The sequence below is a fragment of the Thamnophis sirtalis genome, unplaced genomic scaffold, assembly GCF_051295495.1.
Source record: "Thamnophis sirtalis isolate CommonGarterSnake01/CBP01778 unplaced genomic scaffold, rThaSir2_p1.2 scaffold_15, whole genome shotgun sequence".
In the NCBI taxonomy this organism is placed as follows: Eukaryota; Metazoa; Chordata; class Lepidosauria; order Squamata; family Natricidae; genus Thamnophis; species Thamnophis sirtalis.
Genome location: NW_028261395.1, coordinates 20411764 through 20427024, shown reverse-complemented (window position 1 = coordinate 20427024; position 15261 = coordinate 20411764). Strand labels below are relative to the sequence as shown.

General features: G+C 41.7%; 1 protein-coding gene across 4 annotated transcripts in view; it reads right to left on the bottom strand.

Annotated features, from left to right (window-relative positions):
• Positions 1-14738, bottom strand: part of CCSER2 (coiled-coil serine rich protein 2) — a 50007-nt gene extending 35269 nt beyond the window's left edge. For 3 of the 4 annotated variants that reach the window (XM_014071013.2, XM_014071016.2, XM_014071015.2), the window contains exons 1-4: positions 14634-14732; positions 8947-9056; positions 4985-6407; positions 3673-3878 (exon numbers count right to left, since the gene is read on the bottom strand). In XM_014071013.2, coding sequence (XP_013926488.2) covers positions 3673-3878; positions 4985-6368 — 1590 coding nt within the window. In that variant the 5' untranslated portion in view covers positions 6369-6407; positions 8947-9056; positions 14634-14732. Of the gene's footprint in view, positions 1-3672; positions 3879-4984; positions 6408-8946; positions 9057-14633 lie in introns of all 4 variants that reach the window. The other variant, XM_014071014.2, reaches the window with a different exon arrangement.
• Positions 14739-15261: the final 523 nt, after the last annotated feature.

Genomic DNA, 15261 nt, shown 5'->3' with positions numbered 1-15261 from the left:
TGAAAGCAAAAATGTTGACAGGTTTCTAGGTGGAAAAGTAGCAGAGCAACATATGTTTCTTTTTTTAACAAACAAACAAACAACGAAACCCTCCAGAAAACCATCTCAAGCCCTGCTCGAGGCCTTGCATCTGATGGATAATTAAGATATCCAACCCATAAATGTAGCAGGATTTAATCATACAGTATTCAAATGTTTGTGTATGCTTTTACAAACTAAGTGGTTTTTAAAAAAAAAAAAAAAAAGCCAGTGTCCATATTTTATAAGGTACAACTCATGACTAAATCTTGGATTTGTACTCAGTTTTTATTGAGCAGACAGAGAGAATAAATACTCCCAAAAACCCATTGAAGACTTTTGTCTCAGTTGAACTACTACTGCGATTTTGAGCAACAGGCTGTCTCCCAAAGTAAGATCTCTAGAAATGCCTTGTGCTAGGAATATTACTACTGTCAGAGAGACGGAGGGATTTCTGCTTTCCGAAATTAGGATTCCCATGATTTACCAATAAAATGAGGATTAAAAAGTAAGAGAAGCCATGTTTCTTCTCTTTAAATTCTGTGATTTAACTGACTTGTCTCTCTGGCTTGTTGTAACCAGCTATTTCTGTATACCTGAGAAAATAGATGCCCTGGCCCTTACATCATCACTCATGCAACAATTAATTGAATAATAAGCCATAAGGAAGATTATGCCAACTCCCTTTTCTCCTTTATAATTACACGTTGCCCTGCATTGGATCATTCTGCTCCATTGTGCAAATTTTGCCACCTCAAAATTAACCCCATCCCCTGATTCTTTCACACCCAAGGCACTAATATCTTCAGGGCAATTATTACAGATTGTTGAATGCCTCTTTTTCATTTATTAGAAGAAGACACAGCAGTTAAGACATCTGCTTCTTAATTGCAAACGCGTACATATTTCTCAAGTGACGTGTGCATCTATGCTATTTATGTGAAAATGGTATTCATATTACCTGTGGATAACAACATAGATGGCTTTCTGGGTGGAACAAAACAGCACTAATAGCATTCTGGCTCTAATGTCAGAATTCTACAAACAAGGCCATTTTAATCAGGATATAATTTTAAAAGATAGCCACGCAAAGAATGCCAAATTCTAGGCAATTGGATATTTGGCACAAACTGCAGCACAGGTGGTCAGTGAAGCATATAGTTAACTTCATTTGTTTCAGGAATAAATACAGTTGTGAATATTGATACTACTGTTGCCAAGTTAATTACATAATCGAAAAGAGGAAATATGACATCAGTCTGACATGGAATGTTTACACCAGTTGTTGCACACTGTTATGCTGCCATCTAGCCTCTACCCACAACATTTCTAAAGAACTGCTTAAAATATTCAACATCATACAGTCTCAACTGTATTTAAATTAGGGAAGAAGAGGAAAGTTGCACCAAAAACCACCCAGACTTTTTCAGACAGCTTAACACACCATGTTTTCAAATGCAGGACAGTATTTATATGGAAATTCCCATCAGCGTTTATATGTCCTATATTATAGCTTCTAAAAGAGAAAGAAGTTTAGTAAAATTAAAAGTTAGTGGATAATAACAAAGATGTTAGTAGATGTTTACAAATTTGACTTTTTCAAAGGGAGCAAGTTTATATCTTCACTGGACAATTTCAGCCTCAGTGTTTGTGTTTATTGGCACTGGGGTTGAAGACCAAAAACAGGGTTACAAAATTGATACAACTGCTAAAAATGATGAAAAAATATAATCTTGCTAAACCTTGCAGAAATTCAAATAAAAATTCTGACTGCTCAAGAGATAAAATAGGGTAGCTAGACTCTTAAAGAATTCTAGCATAGTCTTTAAAATGAAAAATGTTCAGATGTTAATCTAATAAATCTTAATGTCCTCATATTAATATTCCCTCCTGTCCGATTTCCAGGTTTCAGAGCAGGTTTCATACAATGATAAATGACATTTTTTTTCAAAAATATACCTAAAACAATTAAGCAACAATGGGGATAGCTGTACTGCTAAATCAATAAAAGTGGAAGCGCTAGAGAAAGTGGGAACAGAGAACAGAAAAACTCTTTTTTTTTTCCATTTATTTCAATATGGAAGATATTGCAGGTAAACTTCAACTTACAACCATTTGTTTAGTGACTGTTTGAAGTTAAAACAACAATGAAAAAAGTGACATGATTGTCACATTCATGACCTTTGCAGCATCCCTGTGGTCACATGATTAAAATTCGGACATTTGGCAACTGACATGTATTTATGACAGTTGCAGTGATCCAGGATCGTGTGACCATCTTGTGGGACCTTCTAACAAGTCAATGAGGAAACCAGATTCACTTAACCGTTAACAGTGATCTGTTTAACAACCCTGGCAAACAAGGCTGTAAAATGGGACAAAATTCACTTAACAACTGTCTTACTTAGCAACAAAAATTGTAGTCGTAAGTTAAGGACTATCTATAGATAGAAGCCAATCACTAAATTAGTTTTTTTTTAAACAGAACAGCTAAAAAATTCATATTGTGATAAGGAGGCGGCTTCTGTGAGACCTTAAGAAATCAGCATGTGATATTAGCATATACCGTATTTTTCAGAGTATAAGACGCACCATGCTTTTGAAGAGGTAATTTTTTAAAAACGTTTTTGCACTCTGCAAGCCTCCCAAACTCTACAATTTTGGGGGAAAATGGGGCATGCAGAAAGTTTGGGAGGCCTGCAAAGTGCTCCTGGGGGCTTAGGAGGGAGGGAGGAAACAGGAAAAAATGATTTGTTTTTCGCTCGTTTTTGCCCTCTCCAGCCCCAGGAGCACTCTGGAAACCTCCTAAAGGCTATGCACGGCCATTTTTGCAAAGGGGGCTGGGTTTTGGTAGGCCAAAAATGTGTACTCAGTGTATAAGACGCACCCAAGGTGCATCTTTTACTCTGAAAAATACAGTAGTATCAGCATTCCCCATCAAATGAAGAATTATAGTTTTCAAACTTTCTATACTTTCCACAAGGTATCAGTCCCAGATTTTCTACTTCTCATCAAGCATTCACAAACATTCTAGTGCACCCTCAATTTCCATAGGCCACTGGTCAAAGACAAAAATATACTACACTGAATAGTGTTGTATCCTTGACAGCTTGGATAGATGCACCATTCACGGCAACATCCGAAACATTTGTCTTTCGAAAAAGACTGACCCACTCTTGCTCTTGAGCTACAAAAACATTTCCAAAGTATTTTGAAGAACAGGACCTCTGTATTTTGACATTTATTTAAAATATTTCAAACACTTACAGTATTTTAATTCACTGACAAGATTTTAATATAATGGAACAAGTTTATAAGATACAACTGCAAAAGCAATATAAGCAAAGGCACTTATTTCTACATGGAAAGATCAACCAAGCTTATAAAAGGCAGCTTGTTATATTAGCCAATCTCCCCTCAATTTCTAACCTCTCCAATTATTCTCATTCAAACTGAGATCTTTGTACCTGCTGCATCTGCCATGGAATTCTCAGAAAAGGATGAAGTTAATGTGAGATACAACACGGATATTTGCATGGCACTGATAATATATCAGTGTGTGTGTGTCTGTGTAGTATATGTGTGTTTGTCTCTCTCTGTGTACACAGAGAATATATAAAATGCTGTTCATACATAAAAACAAAGAATACATACGATACTGTTCATTTCTGAAGAATCGTAACTGCCACACAGATGGACGCTCCCAATGGGCTCCAAGCCTTCTTCATCCCACATGTAGGTCCCATCCGAACTGTCAGAGGGGGAAAGCTCAAAAGAGGAGCCAGCTCTGTAATCCATTTCCGAAGAAATTTCATTGTTCCCAGGAGGAAGTTTGGCAGTTTCATTCTTGTCATCTATTTCTTAAATAAAAACACCACCACCTAAATACAATACCGTATACAGATTCTAAATTTAACACTTCAGTACTTTCCTTTTCGGGAGATAAGAAAACTTTTATCCCATCAAAGCAGCTCTCTAATTGTATTCCGTGACCCATTCAGGAAGCTAAACCACACAAGCTCAGCCTTCTCCTACTGAAGGTGGGAGCACTGCACTTCCTATGCCATTCCACTGCATGCTAAGCCAAAGGCTGTGGATCTGTGAGCCTAGTCAACAATCAGTACAGTGCAACAGGGCCAGGCATCCACCACATGCATGCATGCAGCGTATGCATGTGTACTTACCGCCCGCTATGCTCAGTACGCATGTGCATAAGCCCCAAGCAGCTCAAATACAGGTAAGGAGGGCAGGTGGGCCCTCCGGAGCACCATACCGGAATGGTACCAGGTGCTCCCAGCAGGCACCGGTATGCCTGTACTGATCGTATCCCACCACTGCAACAATCACACTTTTAAGGAAGCTTGTCTTGGTTACTGGCTATGGCTACTGAACTTGAACCAGCTTCCCCAGAAGACCACAGTTTACCCAGAAAAAAAGCAAGTAGACTTAATCCTGGGCTCATCTGGAAATAGGGCTGATCTTGAAGATTATTTAGAAATTACAACCTGGTGCAAATGTCTATGGAATTCTCAATCATCCAGGTCATGGTTGTCCCCAAAGGTGCTTTTTTCCAAAAGGCAATTGGTCTTTGTTTTTTTTTCTTCCTTGAAAACATTTTGCTTTTCATCCAAGAACGTGAAACATTTTCAAGGAGAAAAAAACTCCCAATAAAAGTCCAGTTGCCTTTCAGAAAAAGCATCTTTGGGACAACCATGACTTGGATGACTGAGAATCCCCACAGACATTAAGCACATCTTAAGTTGACAATGTTAGCTTTCAAGTGTTCAAGTTGCGCAATTAAATCAAATACAATCTGAATTTTAACCTTCACGACAATTAATTGAAAAATGAATTTATATGAGGACTTTCAAATGCCAAATATTCCGGATTAACAACATTAATAACATTTTATGGATTCCATTCGCTTCTACAGTGAGTACTGAAAAACCACACCCGGCATATTTACCTGACACATGTATATGTAGCCATTCCTCATTATTGTAGTTCAACTTCTCATTTTCCTGAAAAGACAGTAGCTGATGTGGTGGTATTCCATTTCTATCTTCCAGCTTTTCAGCAGGAACCTTCTCTTCTTGAGCCAGCAGGGTTCGATTGGGGTCTTCCAAATCTATAAAATCATCGCTAAAATCTTCGCTAAGGTCATTTTTCTCCGATGAGGACAGGGAAGATATTGATATTTCATCCACATCCCCATCCGTGCACATTCTACAGCTACTCTCTACAAAATTGTTGCTCTGGGTTTCTATGACATCAGCATCTCTTTTTGCCTCCGTGGGAATCAAATCCTCCATTAAACTATTTGCGGGCTCTTTCCTGGCGCTCCCATCCACAGGGATCTTTCTACCCAAATGGTGGCTCACAGGCTTCAGCAACGAAGGGCGGCCTGATCTGAACCTCAGGGAAGACGCATCCCCCGAACCATTTAAGAGGGGCTGTTTCTTGACATGAGGAGGCGCCGAAGAAGCCAATGACCTAGGAAATTCATACCTCGAGGGTTCATTCCCATTGGGCACATCCAACTGGCGCGCACTTCTTAACAGGAGATTCGACCTCTGCGGCGGTCTCAGAGCCAGGTGCTGATTCTGGCAAGGCCTTGTCAGATCCACCGCCCTGTTAAACGAGTGGGATCGAGTGAGAGAGGTGGGAGGCAACAGGGAGCTTTGAAGGGAATGTGAGAAGCTTTGCGAGCGGACCATTTTGTCAGAAGCAGGTGGAACATGGTCTGTGGATCTCGCCAGGCTTTCCCTTGAGCTGCTCCGAGTGACAAAATGGTTTCCCCTAATCCTCTGCAAGCCTAGCATCGACTGGCTCCCACAAATCCCATTCAACTGCGGTTTCGGTGTGTTAAATCCAGAATAGGAACTCCTGTTTAACAAAGAGCTTTTGGCGTACTTCGAATTAGATAGACCCGACAAACATTTCTGATTTAATTCTTCAGCGGGCGATACAAACATATTGTCTTGTTTCACTGTTTTGGAAAATGTGGTCTTTGAACTGGTCCTAACCTGTTCCTGACCAACGGATCCTTCGGACTGAGGACACTTTTCCGATCCGGTCACTCGTTCACTAGGATCTTGACCGGAGTTATATTCATTACCGATCCGATCTCCCAGAGGAAATTTGTTAGACTTTCTCCAGTTGAAAGCAAAGGAAGACAGACGAGAGGCGCCATTGTGCTTGCTGAAATTTTTGTCAATGATCTGTGCATTCCCTGAAAAGTGAGGAGCCGTCCTGTTTGGGACAGGCGGTAAGGGACTTCCAACAGGCTTGGTTCCATATTTGGGTAATCTGGAAACCAAAGACGTCCTGGTATGAGCTTTTTCTTCCATGTGCTATAGTCCTTCCATGCAATGGAGCCTTCATTGATTCTGAAAACAAAAAAACAACGGGGAGATATTAATGTTAAGGGCATGCCCCTGAAGAGAAACACATGGTATGTTATATAGCCGTGATGGCAAACCTATGGCACGTGTGCCTCAGGTGGAACGTGGAGCCATTCTTTAGGGCACACAAGGCATTGCCTTATCAGCTCCAGTGCCAGCTGATTTTGGCCTTCATTTTTGGCCATTTTTGCCCTCTGGACACTTTCTTGAAGCCTCCGGAGGGCAAAAAACAACCCAATGTGCAAACCCGAAGTTTGGGAACAGACTTCTGGTTTGCCAGTTGGGCCGTTTTTCTCCCACCAGAGGGCGAAAAAGGGCCCAACACACAAACCGGAAGTCGGAAAACGGGTCATTTCCAGCCTCCAGTGGGCCTGCTGGGGGAGGTAGAGGCCGTTTTCGCCCTCCGCAGGCTCCTAGAAAGCCTCTGGAGTCTGGGGAGAGCGAAAAATGGGTCCATCGTTCCATCGCGCACAAAAAGTGGGGGGGAGCGCGGGGAGGTCACGTGCGCATGCCTGGGAGGGGTCATGAGTGCATACATGGGGGGAAGGCACATGCCTGCACGACCCCCTGAGCTCCCCCTGCTTTTGGCACACGATCGCAAAAAGGGTAGCCATCACTGCTATATAGAATAAAACTGACACTTAAACAAGTAAAATATCTTCACATTAGATAGGATGTATCTACATGGGGGAAAAAATACTTTACCAAGAGTTCAGCCAAATATAACAAGCATACAGTATCCCACTAATACTATTTGAAGAGGCTTAGACTTTCTTCAGTTAAAAAAAGACAGAAGACAATGTGTAGTGCCATTGTGCTCGCCGAAAGGTTTCCAGCAGTCTTTTTTTTTTTTTCCTGAAAAATTAGGAATAGATTGGAAAAAAGGAGGATTTAGGAGCAAGGACTCTTAAGGACTCAACGTCTACTCACCTGAGGAGTCTATTCAAATTAGGTGAGAATTGAAACCTGCCTGGGGAACATATATCCCTCTCCCACCCCCACCCCCCAATCAACTTGCTCTGACAGAAGAAACTACTTGGATAAGCAGCAAGACATTTCAAACTAAAAAGAAAAAGTTCCCCTGACTCAACTTCCAGACAACTCTATTTGGATGACTAAGAATCTTTGTTGACAACAAATTCGTTTGTTTCTGGAGTAAGTTTTGTTCTACACTTCAGTAACCTGCAAAGCAAAGATGTCCATTAATAAGTTTTCTCTGACATATATTGCCATCCTTCCATGTGACATAAGCTTCAAATACTGCTGGCATTTTTTGATCTGCTTCAATCTAACATGTCAACAATTCCAGAAATGTAACTGTGGTTCAGTTTGTTTATGCGTTGAGAGATCAAGGAATGCCCGTCATGTCTTCCAATGACCAGTTGATGTCTGGAAGCTTGGCATTCTGACAAATCAGCCATCAACAGAAACACAGAGGTAAACCTATCTACGCAACATTTAAAAACCCAGGGAGGAAACAATTAATCAGGGCGTATCTTCCCCAGCAGCCAACACCCAGAGAAGCAGGAACCAGCATAAGAGAAACAATCAGGAAAGAAGCAGAGTCCTAACCAAGGAACCATCAAGGAAGAAACGATGCCCCACCAAGATGTTGCGGTCAACTACAGTAAACAAACCACCAGCAAACTTCACTCTCCAATCTTCACGGATGTTACATAGTGTGGTGATGAGAGGTCTGTAGGAAAACAATCTCATTCATAGGACACAAACAACCCAACAGCCCAATAATAATATCTTATAATAATAATAATATTATTTGGTTATTTTACCTATATTATTAAATATGCTCGTAAGTCATTTTGAGCATTCTATACGTGACAAAACTGGCCATACAATTTGTCTGATTACAGAGTCTAAATAAATACGAATTAACATATAGATTATGGGGAGGCACTGGAAGTTAATAGCATTGTATATTCACAAATTTTTGCTCCAGTACCCAATAACCACTAATTTCTCCATAATGGGCAACCAGCCTGCTTGGTCTTCAAAGCTGGAAATGTAACCTCTTTAAAATACAGATAGTCCTTGATTTACAACAAATTCATTTAGTGATTGACATTATAAAACAACTGATGCATCCTCACAACCACATGATCAAAATTCAGGCAACCGTTTTTTCTTACAGCACCCAGCCAGGGTGGATCCTTACATGTTAAATGCTAAATTTAATTGACCAATTTTTCCTCATCTTTTGTAGAGTTTTTTTTTTCCTTTTTGTTGTTAGGATTGAATGTATGTTTCTGTTTTGTTTCATTTTGTTTGTTTTACTGCTTTTGTATTTTATTTTCTGTAGTAAAACAATACTTGGGCATTTGACAACAGGTATGTATTTATGACAGTGACAGTTGCAGTCATGTTATCACCATCTTCCCAGCTGTTTCCACCATCAAAGTCAAAAGGATAAACCCGATTTGCTTAATGCCTGCATGATTCACTTAATAACTGAAACAAATTACTTAACACCCGTGACCAAAAAAGTTTAAAATGAGACACAACTCACTTAACAAGTATCCCGCTTAGCAAAGGAACTTTTGGGATCAACTGTGGTCGTAAGTCGAGGACCAACTGCACTGCTCCAACCAAGGTGTAACATTGGCTGCTATTATTCCCCTGTGGGTAGAAAACAGTTCACATCATTCTGCATTCCCCTCCCCCAGGAGAGCCTTTGATTAAATAAAAGCAATCCCTCTGATGACTTCATTCTGGATTTCAACATAGAAGACATGACAACTAAACCATTGTTTCACCTGGAAGAATCTCCATCAATTTCTCCATCATGGGTAACCAGCCTGCTTGGTCTCCTAAACTGGAAGTGTGACCTCTTTAAAATACAGGTAGTCCTCTACTTACAACAAATTCATTCATTGTGCTTTGAAGGAGAAAACAGCCTGCATTCCTTGCTCCCTAACACCTTAATCCCATCACCCTGGAGCTGAAGGGAGGGTCTTTGTAATGTAGAATAGACTGATTAATGTAGAATAGACTGATTAATGGCCCATTGAGAAAGGTAGGGGCTATTAAGAGTGAGTCTGTTTCCTGCCTAAAAACATGTTTCTCCGGGGAAGAATAATATTCTTATCCAGGGAAATATAATATTCTGCCTTTTCAATATTTCTCAGGATATTTCAGTCTTCTAGGAAAGGGGTGGGTGCTAACCATGATCCGTCAAAACCGCGCTCGACTAAGCCGCGCCCGATTAAACCGTGTCGCTGACGTCATCAACAGGGCGACAACAGCCAGCGCGGAGAAAGAAGGGCGCTTTAAATAGCGCTTTGAAAGCAAGCCGATTCAACTTAAGGTAAGGGTTAGGTTTAGGGTTAGGTTTAGGGTTAGGTTAAGGGTTAGGGTTAGGTTTAGGATTAGAGGGGTTAGGTTTAGGTTTAGGTGTTAATTTTAGGTTTAGCGTTTACAGCGTGCTTCTGTCTCCGCGCTGTTGTCGCCCTGTTGATGACGTCAGCTACGCGGTTTAGTCGAACGTGGTTTTGTGGTGGAACCGGTGCTAACTTCGTACAGTCATTCTGGATTTCAATGTAGACGACATGACAACTAAACCATTGTTTCCCCTCCATTTACTGGAAGAATCTCCATCAATTTCTCCATCATGGGCAACTAGCCTGCTTGGTCTCCAAAACTGGAAATGTGACCCCTTTAAAATACAGGTAGTCCTCTACTTACAACAAATTCATTCCTTGTGCTTTGAAGGAGAAATCAGCATGCATTCCTTGCTCCCTAACACCTAGAGTCTTTTCCTCAAAGCACTTCAGACTGAAGGGCAGGCAAGTAAGAGCCACAAATTCCTCAGCTGAACTGTGCCATTCATACTCCACTGCAATGCTGATCTCCTTTCTCTGCTGATAGATGTTCGGCAATGACATAGCTGCTTTAAAGAGCTGCAGACAAGAGCAACATTCCCATTCCCACACCTTCTGAAACACCTTCCTGGAACTGAATCTGCACAGCCTGCTAGATCTTCTTCTGAAATTAACTTCTTCCCTTGCCTGGCATTAATCATTACTATTTAAAAAGATAGCTGGTTATTAAGCTTGAGCAAGAGAACAAATTATTTTGGGAAGGGAAAAAACTGTTTAGGAAACATAATTGAAAACCCTCGGATTCTCTGCTACTTTATTCCAATTAATGTATTATTTTCATTTAAAAAAATCTTCCGGAGTAAACTGTAACTCCCAATTAGGATCAGCAGTATCATTTGTAATTTCTAATTCAACATTCTACTTTTAACACTTAAACCATTTAATATATAAACAGATATATTAAGCCACTGTACTTAATTAGGTCAGTTACTTAGCCATTATTTTATGTTACTGGATGGAGAAGAGGCAATTTAAATACTAATACAGAAATGAACATGAAATTTAAAGTTATACTTTCTACAAAAATGAAGAAAATCTTCTAAAAGTAGAGTACAATATGTTTATTAATGCACACTCTGACAATCCATATATCATATCATCGTGATCGTCAGAATTACTACTGGACGTTCATCAGTACTAGTTACAACCAGCCAGTAATAAATCTATGATTCTTTCTTCCCACTTGATCAAAAGAGAAGTGCCAAGGGTATGATCTATGCTGTTTCTATACATTAGAAGAAATTGCCATACCCTTAAAATAATATATCTTTTATTTAAATGAACGCTTTTCTTGGATGGAGAATAAGAGATGTCTATTTTGAGACACACGCACTCTTAAAACTGAGATAATGACTCGTTATTATTCCAACCTTCATTATTGTATTAGAGCAGCTCTTCTAAAGGCCACTTCCAAGGACTGTAATAAGGAGAATAAAAACAACTTTTAATCCTCTTAAAGATCTCCTATATCTAGTAGAGGGATTAGCAGGCCCTGCATTAGGAGCTGACATCTGCTCTCTCACCTGTTTCCACGTTTCTATGCCATCCTGGAAATCTTCCCACTTGGCTATTGATTTAGAGAGCATGGAAAGGTTTCATGTCTGCTTCCCAGCTAGTGAGTCACATTTTGTTAATCATTATACCGTGTCACAGAAGAAGCATCTACTGATCCATGGATTTTGGTCTAGGGCAGGGGTCGGCAACCTTAAATACTCAAGAGCCACAAAGGTCCTAACCGGAAGCCTCCCCGCCCCCCCCCTCTCTCTCTCACACACACACACACCTCCTAGTGTCCTTTTTCTTCTACCTGTCCTAACTGAAAGCCCTATCAATTGTGGAGCCGACAGGGAGCCGCAGCAGAGCGGTGAAAGAGCCACAGGTGGCTCCAGAGCCGCAAGTTGCTGACCCCTGCTCTAGGGCTTAACTGCTTGGATCCTAGGTTAGGGAACCCATGGAAGAGTTCATTCCAGATAGCAGAGAGACTCCTGAAAAAATGAAGAGAAACCAGGAGTGTCTTCCCCATGATTTAGAAAGTCTTCTTGGATTCTGGAAACTCTTGAGTCTCTAAAGGCTTTTAATGGCACGAAGCAGAAATAAGAAAGGCGGTGGGCGGTAAAAGAAATGTTTCTCAACTATTTTTTTTTTAATCGTGATGTATTTATTTTATTTTCATTTTCATACACTCACATGTATACACCATACAGTATTAAACAATAATCAATTCCTCTTGTCCACAATGCCCCAGAAAATAAAAGCTAGGTATAAGTACTGACTTTACAGCGGTAGAGACTAACTTGATCCTGCACTTAATAACGGCAGCAAGACTGTTGGTGGCGCAATACTGGAAGAAGGAAGACCTGCCTACAATTCAAGAATGGACATTGAAAGTTACAAATTTAGCCGAGATGGCTAAAATATCGGCATATCTTAAAGATCACTCAAATGAGAGATATAAACGAAACTGGAAAAAATGGATTGACTATATACAAAATAAATACGGGACCAAGAAATTCCAGTTAGCCTATGCTTAAGATCAGGAATGATTTTAATTGTTTAAAGTTAGCTTAGCAAGAAGAAGCTAAGATCAATGTAGAGATGTTATTAATTTCTTTATTTCTTTTTTCTCAATAGATTTTAGACTGTGTTTGTTAAAAATCTATACCGTGTATGGGTTCTGGGAAGTCGGAGGGGGGGAAGGAGGGGGGGGTCGGGATATATCTTAGGCTAGACACGATGTGTTAGATCTCAATGCAATGTGACTTCACGTGTATACTGTTTTTTCTTTAATTTTTCTTTAAAAATAGGATAAGCCAAGTATATTAACATATAGTGGAAATACACCAAGGGGAGGAGGAGTAGGGAAGAAGAAAGAGGGGGAGAGAGGGAAGGGAGAGAGGGTGGGGGGGAAGGCGAAAAGGAAGAGGAGGAGCGGATCTGGAGAGAGGAGTGGTAGAGGGCGAGGGGAAGTAGGGTAGAGGGGGATGATGGAGGGAAGATAGAAAGTTGGAGGGTGGTGGAAGAAAGAGGTGTATGGAGAATGGAAGAGGAAATGTTTCTCAACTATTGTCTATGGAGCTTCTCAATCATCCAGGTCATTGTTGTGCCAAAGCTGCTTTTTCCAAAAGTCAGATGGATTTTCTTGCTGTTTCCCCCCTCCCTATTTTTTTTTCTTCAGAACTGAAGAAGCTCCTTTGGATGAGAAGCGAAAAGTTTTCAAGGGAGAAAAAAAACTCCTAGAAAGTCCAGTTGCATTTTGGAAAAAGCACCTCTGGGGTTTCTCAATTAAATTTCCAAACAACAGAGTTGGTCAAAACAGGGGACGCTGCAGGCATGTTTTTAGAAAATAAATAAGAGTTCCAAAAACAATAGCACAGCTTTTGTAATTTACCTTTTAACACTGCCGTAGACATTAAAACTCACACTGCATTTAGCCTTCACCACCTACTCAGGAAGGCAAAGCCCTTTGGCAAAGGTGTTCCGAGCAGTGGACATCTCCCTTCCCCTCGTTCTATTCTTCCCTGTGGCCTGGGAAGACGGGGGATGAGCGGAAGTGACTGGCCAGAATTGAGCTCCGAGGTCATCTTCAATTGAATTGCCTTTAATTAATCTTTGGAATGAGAAGCCTTTTGTGCTGGGTGGGCTGCTCTATTCCCCCCCTCCCCATCCGTGCAGAAGAGACCCTCCCAGGCCCTGGGGAAGGAGACCCTCTTGGCAGAGGACTCCCAGCAGGCTCCCCTTCTGCAGAGGTGGGGGAGGGGAAGAGGCACTTGGGCCATTTCTGCTAGTCACGGGAGGCAGAGAGCAAAGCCCAAGTTAGACCAGGAGGCCTCCCCCTTTCTCTCCTAAAGAAACGGCCCCTTTCATGCATTTCTCAGAGGAACATGAGCAGTTCACAAACGAGATCAATAAATACAGGGATGGAAAGAAAAAGAAAGAGAGAGAGAGAGAGAGAGAGAGAGAGGGAGGGAGGGAGGTAGATATAGATAGATGAGAAGGCAGGAATAGGAAGAGAAAGTGAGGAGAGATGGATGGAGATAGATTAGATGATAGGCAGATAGGTAGATTAGATAAATGATAGATAGATAGATAGATAGATAGATAGATAGATAGATAGATAGATAGATAGATAGATAGATAGATAGATGGATATGGATAGATAGATAGACAGACAGACAGACAGATATAGATAGAGATAATAGCTAGAGATGAGATAATAGATAGATATGATAGCTAGAGATGACAGAGAGACAGATAGAGAGAGATGGATGATTGATGATAGATATGATAGCTAGAGATGAGAGAGAGAGAAAGATGGATGGATGGATGGATACATAGATAGATAATGATAGCTAGAGATGAGAGAGAGGATAGATAGATAATGCTAGAGATCATAGACAAAGATGGAGAGATATGGATGGAGAGATAAATAGATATGATAGCTAGAGGTGTGTGTGTGTGTGTGAGAGAGAGAGAGAGATAGGGAGGGAGGGAGAGATGATAGATGATAGGTAGATATGATAGCTAGATAGCTAGAGATGATGGAGAGAGATTTTCAGAAGGCATTTTTAAATATTTCCGACAACCTGAGCAAGGTCTGAGCAAGGTAGGGAGAGAAAGAGAGAAAGAGAGGGGGGAGGGAATAGGGAGAGAGGGAGAAGGATAAATAGAGGGAATAGAGGCAGAAGGAGGGAGAGAGACAGAGGTGACGGGAAGGCGAAAAGAGGCATTCCAGCCATTGGGAAATAGGGTCTCCCTTCTTCCCCAGGGTTGGGGGTCCCGGCGTGGCTGCCCTTGATTCCCACCCACCCTCACTCACCGCAGAAGTGGAGCAAGCGAGGCGAGGCGAGCCGGCGGCCGTCTTCGGAGGAGGAGGAGGAGCTCGCCCGTCCGTCCGTCCCTCGGCTGGGCCGCCCTCGCCCGTAACCGGAACTGGCTGCCGGCTCCGGCCCCACCCCGCTGACAGCTGATGTCGCGTCACCCGCGGCGCACGCGCACTGGCGCTTGGCCGCCGCCCGCCCAGCGAACGTTCCACTGGCCCCGCCCCCCTCTCCGCAACAGCTTTTCCCGCTCGGATTCAAACCTAGAAGGCCGGGGGGTGGGGGGGGGGGTAATAAAAGAAGTTTCATGTTTCTCCATAGAGATCGTCCAACGGCAGTGGCGCCCAATATTTAGATTGCCGCCCTGGGAAAATTAAATGGGTTGATGTCTGCGGGGTCCTTGATAGTCTCTGAGCTGGGAGGGTTTTTTTTTTTTTTTTGGCAGACGTTTCATGACCCAAGCAGGCAGCAGCATCAGTGCATAGGGCATCCATGTTCCCAGCACATATTGTTGCCTAGCAATGTCTGGGACTGAGAGCTTTAAAAGAAGAACCAGTTTTCTTTCCGTGGAGAACTTAGTTGCTGTCTAAGCTTGGGTTTGTTTGTTTGTTTTGCAGGTGTTTCATT